The sequence below is a fragment of the Procambarus clarkii genome, chromosome 42, assembly GCF_040958095.1.
Source record: "Procambarus clarkii isolate CNS0578487 chromosome 42, FALCON_Pclarkii_2.0, whole genome shotgun sequence".
NCBI lineage: Eukaryota > Metazoa > Arthropoda > Malacostraca > Decapoda > Cambaridae > Procambarus > Procambarus clarkii.
In genome coordinates, this window is record NC_091191.1 from 2262542 (window position 1) to 2274236 (window position 11695).

Consider the following 11695-nt stretch of genomic DNA (forward strand, 5'->3'; position numbering starts at 1 on the left):
GCCCTCACGCACCACAGGTGACCCCTGGAGGGCCCTTTCACGCCCCACAGATGACTTTGGAGGGCCCTCAAGACCCACAGGAGACCCTGGAGGACCCTCACGCTCCCACAGGTGACCCCTGGAGGAACCCTCTCACGCCCCACAGGTGACCCTGGAGGGCCCTCAAGCCCCACAGGTGACCCTGGAGGGCCCTCCTGCACAACAGGTGACCCTGGAGGGCCCTTATGCACCACAGGTGACCCCTGGAGGAACCCTCTCACGCCCCACAAGTGACCCTGGAGGGCCCTCAAGCCCCACAGGTGACCCTGGAGGGGCCCTTATGCACCACAGGTCACCCTGGAGGGCCCTCATGCACCACAGGTGACCCCTGAAGGGGCCTCACACCCCACAGGTGACCCCCGGAGGGCCCTCATGCACCACAGGTGACCCTGGTGGGCCCTCATGCACCACAGGTGACCCCTGAAGGGGCCTCACACTCCACAGGTGACCCCTGGAGGGCCATCATACAACACAGGTGACCCTGGACGGGGCTCCTCATGCACCACAGGTGACCCTGGAGGGGCCCTCATGCACCACAGGTGACCCTTGAGGGCCCTCATGCACCACAGGTGACCCTTGAGGGCCCTCATGCCCCACAGGTGACCCTGGAGGGGCCTCACGCCCCATAGGTGACCCTGGCGGGCCCTCACGCCCCACAGGTGACCCCTGGAGGGCCCTCACGCACCACAGGTGACTCTGGAGGACCCTCACGCCCCACAGGTCACCCTGGAGGGCCCTCACGCACCACTTTTGACTGGAGGACCCTCACGCCCCACCGGTGACCCTGGAGGGCCCTCAAATCCCACAGGAGACCCTGGAGGGCCCTCACGCACCACAGGTGACCCCTGGAGGGCCCTTTCACGCCCCACAGTTGACTTTGGAGGCCCTCAAGACCCACAGGTGACCCTGGAGGGCCCTCACGCTCCACAGGTGACCCTGGAGGGCCCTCACGCCCCACAGGTGACCCTGGAGGGCCCTCACGCCCCACAGGTGACCTTGAAGGGCCCCTAACGCCCCACAGGTGACCCCTAGAGGGTCCTTACGCCCCACAGGTGACCCTGGAGGGCTCCTCACGCCCCACAGGTGACCCCTGAAGGGCCCTCACGCCCCACAGGTGATGCTGGAGGGCCCTCACGCCCCACAGGTGATGCTGGAGGGCCCTCACGCCCCAAAGGTGACCCTGGAGGGCCCTCACGCCCCACAGGTGACCCTGGAGGGCCCTCACGCCCCACAGGTGACCCTGGAGGGCACTCACGCCCCACAGGTGACCCTGGATGGCCCTCATGCCCCACAGGTGACCCTGGAGGGCCCTCACGCTCCACAGGTGACCCTGGAGGGCCCTCACGTCCCACAGGTGACCCTGGAAAGCCCTCACGCCCCACAGGTGACCCCCTGGAGGGCCCCTCACGCACCACAGGTGACCCTGGAGGGCCCCTCACGCCCCACAGGTGACCCTGGCGGGCCCTCACGCCCCACAGGTGACCCCTGGAGGGCCCTCACGCACCACAGGTGACTCTGGAGGACCCTCACGCCCCACAGGTCACCCTGGAGGGCCCTCACGCACCACTTTTGACTGGAGGACCCTCACGCCCCACCGGTGACCCTGGAGGGCCCTCAAATCCCACAGGAGACCCTGGAGGGCCCTCACGCACCACAGGTGACCCCTGGAGGGCCCTTTCACGCCCCACAGTTGACTTTGGAGGCCCTCAAGACCCACAGGTGACCCTGGAGGGCCCTCACGCTCCACAGGTGACCCTGGAGGGCCCTCACGCCCCACAGGTGACCCTGGAGGGCCCTCACGCCCCACAGGTGACCTTGAAGGGCCCCTAACGCCCCACAGGTGACCCCTAGAGGGTCCTTACGCCCCACAGGTGACCCTGGAGGGCTCCTCACGCCCCACAGGTGACCCCTGAAGGGCCCTCACGCCCCACAGGTGATGCTGGAGGGCCCTCACGCCCCACAGGTGATGCTGGAGGGCCCTCACGCCCCAAAGGTGACCCTGGAGGGCCCTCACGCCCCACAGGTGACCCTGGAGGGCCCTCACGCCCCACAGGTGACCCTGGAGGGCACTCACGCCCCACAGGTGACCCTGGATGGCCCTCATGCCCCACAGGTGACCCTGGAGGGCCCTCACGCTCCACAGGTGACCCTGGAGGGCCCTCACGTCCCACAGGTGACCCTGGAAAGCCCTCACGCCCCACAGGTGACCCCCTGGAGGGCCCCTCACGCACCACAGGTGACCCTGGAGGGCCCCTCACGCCCCACAGGTGACCCTGGAGGGCCCCTCACGCCCTACAGGTGACCCTGGAGGGCCCTCACGCCCCACAGGTGACCCTGGAGGGCCCCTCACGCCCCACAGGTGACCCCTGAAGGGCCCTCACGCCCCACAGGTGATCCTGGAGGGCCCTCACGCCCCAAAGGTGACCCCTGGAGGGTCCTCACGCCCCACAGGTGACCCTGGAGGGCCCTCACGCCACACAGGTGACCCTGGAGGGCCCTCACGCCCCACAGGTGACCCTGGATGGCCCTCACGCCCCACAGGTGACCCTGAAGGGCCCCTGACGCCCCACAGGTGACCCTGGAGGCCCCTCACGCCCCACAGGTGACCATGGAGGGCCCTCACGCCCCACAGGTGACCCTGGAGGGCCCTCACGCCCCACAGGTGACTCTGGAGGGCCCTTACGCCCCACAGGTGACCCTGGAGGGCCCTCACAGGTGACCCTGGAGGGCCCTTACGCCCCACAGGTGACCCTGGAGGGCCCTCACGCCCCACAGGTGACCCTGGAGGGACCTTACGGCCCACAGGTGACCCTGGAGGGCCCTCACGCCCTACAGGTGACCCCGGAGGGTCCCTCACGCCACACAGGAGACCCTGGAGGGTCCCTCACACCACACAGGAGACCCTGCAGGGCCCTCACGCCCCACAGGTGACCCTGGAGGGCCCTCACGCCCCACAGGTGACCCTGGAGGGCTCTTACGCCCCACAGGTGACCCTGGAGGGTCCCTCACACCACACAGGAGACCCTGCAGGACCCTTTTTGGAAATTTCTGACACCTCAAATACTAACTTCTAACGCAGTAATACAGAAGTATTGTGTTAGGAAATTAAATCTACTAATATTATTTATTCCTAGTATAGGAATGCCAAAAATTTCTTACTATCTATGGCTGCTATTGCGTCAGCCGCCCCAGATCCCATGAGAACAAATTATTTAATCCCAGTCTAAACTCTGCTTCATTTTCTTAGTAATTTGGGAGAGAACAGAACCAAACTGAATAACGTGACTTATTTCCCGGGCCTGCACCGAGAGAGGAGGAAGCGGGAGCGTCACTTGCGCACAAAGGCTCAGACCAGGAACATCTCGCGCGGATCCCTGTGGAAGCAAGCATATTAGCATCGTGTTATTTTGGGAACATCCGTCTACCCATGACTCCCAGACGTTGCTGCCGGCTTCCTGCAACAAGGGACATTGCGTTCGGTCGGTGGTTACTTATCAGGTAAGATTTTACGGCCATAATTACTGTTTAGAATAACCGGCCATTACGCCGCAAGACAAATATAACATCCAGAGTAAGTTTACGCCTTTTAGGCAGTTAATCCCTTTTCTTGGAGATTAACTGAATACATATGAACCTTACTGGAGTTACAGAGTATATTTTCCACAGGGTGGAGAGATACAACAGGGAGCCAGCCGCCTCAACTTTGAGTCACGTGTTCGCCACGCTACCCTAGAAACTGACTGACTTTCGCAGGATTATCAGCCACATACCTACTAATCTGCGTTACAGCTAAGCCATGTAAATCACACTTAGGATAATTGTAGTTTACTAACCCCATAACAAATTATTTACTCAAATATTTAACATTGAATTGATTCAATTATATATAAATTATAAGGTAGATTTAGCAGTATTAAGTCTACCCCCCAAGTATTGTGGAAGTGGAAATATCTAACAAGTAATCAAATACTGATACAGCCCATTTATCATCTAATAACATACTAAGAAACACTTGATGGGAGATTCCCACACCCTTCAGGTGGCCCTGGAGGGCCCTCACACCCGTCAGGTGGCCCTGGAGGGCTCTCACACCCGTCAGGTGACCCTGGAGGGCCTTCACGCCCCTCAGGTGGCCCTGGAGGGCTCTCACGCCCCACAGGTGACCCCTGGAGGGGCCCCTCATGCACCACAGGTGGCCCTGGAGGGCCCTCACACCCGTCAGGTGGCCCTGGAGGGCTCTCACACCCGTCAGGTGACCCTGGAGGGCCTTCACACCCGTCAGGTGGCCCTGGAGGGCCCTCACGCCCCTCAGGTGGCCCTGGAGGGCTCGCACGCCTGTCAGGTGGCCCTGGAGGGCCCTCACACCCGTCAGGTGACCCTGGAGGGCCCTCACACCCCTCAGGTGGCCCTGGAGGGCTCTCACACCCGTCAGGTGACCCTGGAGGGCCCTCACACCCGTCAGGTGACCCTGGAGGGCCCTCACACCCGTCAGGTGGCCCTGGAGGGCCCTCAGACCCGTCAGGTGACCCTGGAGGGCCCTCACACCCGTCAGGTGGCCCTGGAGGGCCCTCACACCCGTCAGGTGACCCTGGAGGGCTCTCACACCCGTCAGGTGACCCTGGAGGGCTCTCACACCCGTCAGGTGACCCTGGAGGGCCCTCACACCCCTCAGGTGGCCCTGGAGGGCCCTCACACCCGTCAGGTGACCCTGGAGGGCCCTCACACCCCTCAGGTGGCCCTGGAGGGCCCTCACACCCGTTAGGTGACCCTGGAGGGCTCTCACACCCGTCAGGTGACCCTGGAGGGCTCTCACACCCGTCAGGTGACCCTGGAGTGCCCTCACACCCCTCAGGTGGCCCTGGAGGGCCCTCACACCCGTCAGGTGACCCTGGAGGGCTCTCACACCCGTCAGGTGACCCTGGAGGGCTCTCACACCCGTCAGGTGACCCTGGAGGGCCCTCACACCCCTCAGGTGGCCCTGGAGGGCCCTCACACCCGTCAGGTGACCCTGGAGGGCTCTCACACCCTTCAGGTGACCCTGGAGGGCTCTCACACCCGTCAGGTGACCCTGGAGGGCCCTCACACCCCTCAGGTGGCCCTGGAGGGCCCTCACACCCGTCAGGTGACCCTGGAGGGCTCTCACACCCGTCAGGTGACCCTGGAGGGCTCTCACACCCGTCAGGTGACCCTGGAGGGCCCTCACACCCCTCAGGTGGCCCTGGAGGGCCCTCACACCCGTCAGGTGACCCTGGAGGGCTCTCACACCCGTCAGGTGACCCTGGAGGGCTCTCACACCCCTCAGGTGGCCCTGGAGGGCCCTCACACCCGTCAGGTGACCCTGGAGGGCTCTCACACCCGTCAGGTGACCCTGGAGGGCTCTCACACCCCTCAGGTGGCCCTGGAGGGCCCTCACACCCGTCAGGTGACTGTGGAGGGCTCTCACACCCGTCAGGTGACCCTGGAGGGCTCTCACACCCCTCAGATGGCCCTGGAGGGCTCTCACACCCCTCAGGTGGCCCTGGAGGGTCCTCACACCCCTCGGGTGGCCCTGGAGGGCTCTCACACCCCTCAGGTGGCCCTGGAGGGCCCTCACACCCCTCAGGTGGCCCTGGAGGGCCCTCACGCCCCACAGGTGACCCTGAATGGGCCCCCATGCACCTCAGGTGACCCTGGAGGGCCCTCATGCACCTCAGGTGACCCTGGAGAGGGCCCTCATGCACCACAGGTGACCCTGGAGGGGGCCCTCATTCACCACAGGTGACCCTAGAGAGGGCCCTCAAGCACCACAGGTGACCCCTGGAGGGGCCCTCATGCACCACATGTGACCCTAGAGAGGGCCGTCATGCACCACAGGTGACCCTGGAGAGGGCCCTCATGCACCACAGGTGACCCCTGGAGGGCCCTCACGCCCCACAGGTGACCCCTGGAGGGCCCTCATGCCCCATAAGTGACCCCTGGAGGGCCCTCACGCCCCACAGGTGACCCCTGGAGGGCCCTCACGCCCCACAAGTGACCCTGGAGGGCTCTCACGCACCACAGGTGACCCTGGAGGGCCCTCACGCAACCACAGGTGTTACAGACCCGAGCCCAGCGTCCGAGCCCGGAGAAGTGACGACCACGCCATCTGTGGGTCAGCTCCCGAAACCCCCTCCAAATGGACGGCGCCATCAAGTGAGGACACGAAATACCAGCCACAAGGGCTAGTTTCCCGTCATGATCAGCTCATAACACAGCCGCTGCTGACCTCTGGTGAGGTGGCGCTTAGACAGCAATGCCATCTATGGAGTGGATAGGTGGGCGTTTGGGTCTGAGCCGGTAAGTGACGTGCCTTAGTGTGTCCCTATTACTGATGACGTATCTGATTACAGAGTCGACCTGGGACTGCTGTAATGGAAGTTGGATCAGTCTACCCAAGGCAGCCATCTTGTCTCCAAGTATTTGCTGCAGCAGCTGTGAGTCGCCCCCCGGATGAACACTGTGGTGTTAGCCTGCCTGTGAAGTGGCAGTTGAGGGATTGTCATACCCGGGACTGACTGGTGGAGACGCTTAACCACTGGGGTGTTGTGGAAAGGAGAGTGACTTGTGGGATCACACGAGGCTCCTGACTAGGGTTCGCTACCCTAGTATCGGTCGTGGAGTGGCCTAACCAGCGTCGCTGATTGGAACCTGCCAGCTACCGGCTGGACTTGTGGTTGATAGCCTCCACGACGGTGCCCCCAGTGGAACTGTGATTTGGCTGGCCCGTGGCCAGGGTAGACTGAAGAGAATCGAAGGATTCATCGTAAGGCCACAAGAGCACCAAGAGCTTAGCATCGTGAGCACCGTGAACATCCAGAGTCTTCAGAAGAAGACAACGTTGTACATTATAGTGTTTATTCCTCCCCCTTGTGATAATCTTTATATTACTTATGGTGACGGTGTTAATTATATTATTACATTTTTGCCTTTATTTCCCTTCCCCTTTTATTTACTTGCGTTACGGATCACATCCCTTGAAAGCCACTACTAGCTTGGGGCCGGATACCCAAACTCTACTTACATCAGAGAAAGAACCCGGTTGCGACCCGAGAGGGCCGTAACATAATTGGCATTCCCAGCGGGATCCGACCCCTTGTCAAGTTTGTTTGACAGGGGTGGTGAAGTAGCGTAATCCCTGTAAATAATTCCCCCTGTGTGTGACTATTAGGACGTTATACGTCCTGTGCGGTGCTCGGAGTGACTAAGTGCAATATTGTGCAGTGCGGTGCTCGCTGTGATTAAGTGCAAGATTGTGTAGTGCGGTGCTCGCTGTGATTAAGTGCAATATTGTGCGGTGCGGTGCTCGCTGTGATTAAGTGCAATATTGTGCGGTGCGGTGCTCGCTGTGATTAAGTGCAAGATTGTGTAGTGCGGTGCTCGGTGTGGTTCAGTGCAATATTGTAGAGCGATGTGCTCGCTGTGATTAAGTGCAATATTGTGTAGCGCGGTGTCCGGAGTAATTACGTGCAATATTGGCAAGTGCAGTGTTTGGCGCGATAAAGTGCAATATTGACGTAGAACAGTGCTCGGTGCGTTAAGTGCTAAAGTGAAAGCGGTGTGTTAAGTGCTAGTGTTCCATCTAGGTGACAATGGCAGAAAAATCGACCATCGACGATCTGGACGATGTTCAGGCTTTTCTGAACAGGGAGGACTGTCTTGCCAGATTAAAATATCTGGGCAAACAGGAACTCGTACTGGTGAGTGCCTACCTGGAGATCAAGATCCGTGCCAGTGATTCCCGTGTGGAGATCTTGTCCAAGGTTCACCGGCATTTGAAGGCAGAGGAGAAACAGGAAGGCGAGGCACCTAGTATAAAGGAAGGTGAGGAAATAGCTTCCACTGAAAAGGAAGGTAAGAGCAGTGATGTCGAAAGTGATGAGAGTGAACTAAATATAAATTTACTTACTGTGAAAATGCGTGAACTTGAGATCCATCGTGAAATAGAATGGAAAAAGCTAGAAATCGCTAAAGAGAGAGAAGAGAAAGTTAGAGAGAGAGAAGATAAGAAATTAGAAATGGAAAGAGAAAGACAAGAAATGGAAAGAGAGAGATTAGGAAAAGAATTAGAGATGAGGCGTTTAGAATTAGAACGAGAAGAAAGAAGAGAAGAGCGAGAAAGAGCTGAGAAACGAGAAAGAGAAGAGCGAGAAAGAGCAGAGAAACGAGAGAGAAAAGAACGAGAAAGAGAAAGAGAAGAGCGAGAAAGGGAAGAGAAACAGCGAGAGAGAGAAGAAAAAGAAAGACAGAGACAACATGAGCTAGAAGTATTGCGGTTAAGCGGTGGTCGGAGGCAAACGACGGACACAAGTCTTTTCGATCCGGTGACGAACATCAAAATGGTCCCGAAGTTCAACGAGAAGGAAGTTTCGAAGTTCATCGCGGCCTTTGAGAAAGTCGCAGCCTCCTTGGAGTGGCCAAAGGAGAATTGGGCCATCATGATACAGTCCGTCTTGACTGGGAAGGCCCAAATCGCCTACTCCACGTTGTCCCTTGATGACTCTGGCGATTACGACAAGGCGAAGAAGGTAGTGCTCATGGCGTACCAATTGGTACCTGAGGCATACAGGCAAAAGTTTAGAAACCTGAAGAAGACCTCAGAGCACACTTTCACCGAATTCGCGACCATCAAGGAGCGACTTTTCCAGGAATGGTGTGCTTCTCGGAAGGTGGAGACCAAAGAAGACCTCGAGCAGCTCATACTGTTAGAGGACTTCAAGGATTGTTTGTCTGGAGACCTCAAGACATACTTAGAAGAGCAACAGGTAGAGACCTTACGTGCAGCAGCCACCATGGCTGAAGAGTACATCTTAACGCATAGGCCTTCTGCTAAGTACGTCCCGAGGAATTACCCACGCCGGTTTGACAAACCTCATCAGGAAGAGGAGAGACCCGTCCCACGAAGCGCTGAGAAGACGCCTCCAAGTAGCCCTCGAAGGACTAGTCCTAACAGTCCGAAACATCGGAGTCCGAGGAGGAATATGGTGTGCTGGACTTGTGGGCAGAAAGGGCATGTAGCTGCTATGTGCCGAGGCAGAAGAGGTAGCGGCCCACGTAGGGAGGTGATGTTAGTGAGCTGTGTGAACCACCAGAGGGAACCCCGTCCCTGATGACTAGTCAGGAAGAATCCAGATTGTTTTCCCCTCACACTTCAAGCGGGTATGTATCGAGTGGTCATACTGGTACATCTGTTGTAGTGCTCAGAGATAGTGGAGCGGCCCAGTCCCTGATCGTGAGTAGCTCGTTACCCGAGGGAATGAGTGTGGATAGGAGACAAAAGGTTGTCCTAGTCAGGTTTCCTAGGACGCAGTATGTCGCCCCCTTAGTGCCGGTACATCTCGACTCGCCTTATTTCAGCGGCACATGTGCGTTGGCAGTAGTCGATACCCTACCTATAGCTGGGATTGACGTGATACTAGCCAACGACTTGGTGACAGATTGGAGCACCAATCATCCCAAGATTGTGGACGAGTCAGCCGGAACAGCAAGGTCTGAGGTAAAAGCAGGCAGTGGTAATGTCCAGGTACAGTCAGACCCGGAATCAGGTAACATGTTTAATTTGTCCTCTACCCGACAGATCGAGAGCATCCTAGTAGAGTCTCCTGATTCTTCTCCCGACAAGAAGCATAAGGTTATGGTGGCAAAAGCAACTGAGCAGGAAGAGAGGCCTCTTATACAGACACCCACGAATACCCCAGAGTCTGGAGCGAAGGCAGATGAGTACTTGCGGTATGGCAAGATACCACGTTCATTGAACCGGCCAGAGATTCCCCAGACGTCGGAGGTATGTGAGGTATGTGTGAAGGGTCTAGTGCCCTCTTCGGTCCAAACCAGGCTAATGGATATAGCTGGCTATGGACATTACAAGCTCATGAAACTTGTCCCTAAGTTAACCAAATGTTTCTTAGCGGTATTTTGTTTTATTCTCGTGTGTGTTCTCAGTAAGGACCAGTGGACGACCCGACAGATGATGGCTCCCATGAACATCGTGAAGAGATCCCAGGGGTTGGAGACGTGCACCGTAAGTGTTGCAGTCGAAGAAGGGACCTGGAAGGTGATGGTAGATACAGGAGGTACGAAAGATGATTTTATGAGTGACTGTTTCCGACAGGTTGACACCCCCTGCATGATTGCTGAGCCTGGAAGCTGCATTATGCGGAACGTTGGTCGACCTAATGGTGGCAGAGCAGACACCATCTGCGGTATACGAGCAGCCCTGTTGGAACTAGGTGTGGGCCTAGTAGAGGTGTATGCTGTAAGTACTGACTTGCTTACTGTCGCTGTCACTCTAAATGATCAGACCCCTGTATTCCAGGTTCCTGTCTCCCCGAAGGACTGCCGGAACGGTACCAGAAATGCCGTCTGTGAGCAGCCATCATCGGTGCCAAGACACTGGGAAGTGTCGAGTCACCCCAGAGCGTGTCTACACCAATCCTTACTCGAGGCACGCGAGAATATGCCCCTGCTTGACATCGCAGTGGAGGTGTGGAAAATTACATCAGGCAGGTCATCGCCTTCCATCTGCAAGTTGCATCTGTGCCAGAGTTTCCCATCAGAACAGTTCTGTGGACAGGACATCCTCGCCATTCCAGTTCTTAGTGTACGTGAGTCCATTTGGAGTTGTGTCCCCATACTAATTTGGTTTGTGTTTCTCTTTATAGAACCCCAAACCAAATTCCTTTTGGTGGGGAGGTGTTACGGACCCGAGCCCAGCGTCCGAGCCCGGAGCAGTGACGACCACGTCATCTGTGGGTCAGTTCTCGAAACCCCCTCCAAATGGACGGCGCCATCAAGTGAGGACAGGAAATACCAGCCACAAGGGCTAGTTTCCCGTCATGATCAGCTCATAACACAGCCGCTGCTGACCTCTGGTGAGGTGGCGCTTAGACAGCAATGCCATCTATGGAGTGGATAGGTGGGCGTTTGGGTCTGAGCCGGTAAGTGACGTGCCTTAGTGTGTCCCTATTACTGATGACGTATCTGATTACAGAGTCGACCTGGGACTGCTGTAATGGAAGTTGGATCAGTCTACCCAAGGCAGCCATCTTGTCTCCAAGTATTTGCTGCAGCAGCTGTGAGTCGCCCCCCGGATGAACACTGTGGTGTTAGCCTGCCTGTGAAGTGGCAGTTGAGGGATTGTCATACCCGGGACTGACTGGTGGAGACGCTTAACCACTGGGGTGTTGTGGAAAGAAGAGTGACCTGTGGGATCACACGAGGTTCCTGACTAGGGTTCGCTACCCTAGTATCGGTCATGGAGTGGCCTAACCAGCGTCGCTGATTGGAACCTGCCAGCTACCGGCTGGACTTGTGGTTGATGGCCTCCACGACGGTGCCCCCAGTGGAACTGTGATTTGGCTGGCCCGTGGCCAGGGTAGACTCAAGAGAATCGAAGGATTCATCGTAAGGCCACAAGAGCACCAAGAGCTTAGCATCGTGAGCACCGTGAACGTCCAGAGTCTTCAGAAGAAGACAACGTTGTACATTATAGTGTTTATTCCTCCCCCTTGTGATAATCTTTATATTATTTATGGTGACGGTGTTAATTATATTTTTACGTTTTTGCCTTTATTTCCCTTCCCCTTTTATTAACTTGCATTACGGATCACATCCCTTGAAAGTCACTACTAGCTTGGGGCCA

The 11695-nt window shown here is 57.5% G+C and overlaps 1 protein-coding gene across 1 annotated transcript; it reads left to right on the top strand.

Moving 5' to 3' along the window:
- Positions 1-4054: 4054 nt before the first annotated feature.
- On the top strand, positions 4055-10422 carry LOC123770406 (mucin-22-like). The gene is made up of 5 exons (XM_069339532.1): positions 4055-4531; positions 4832-5764; positions 9632-9783; positions 9997-10127; positions 10370-10422. The coding sequence occupies exons 1-5, from the start codon at positions 4055-4057 to the stop codon at positions 10420-10422; spliced, it is 1746 nt and encodes a 581-aa protein (XP_069195633.1).
- Positions 10423-11695: the final 1273 nt, after the last annotated feature.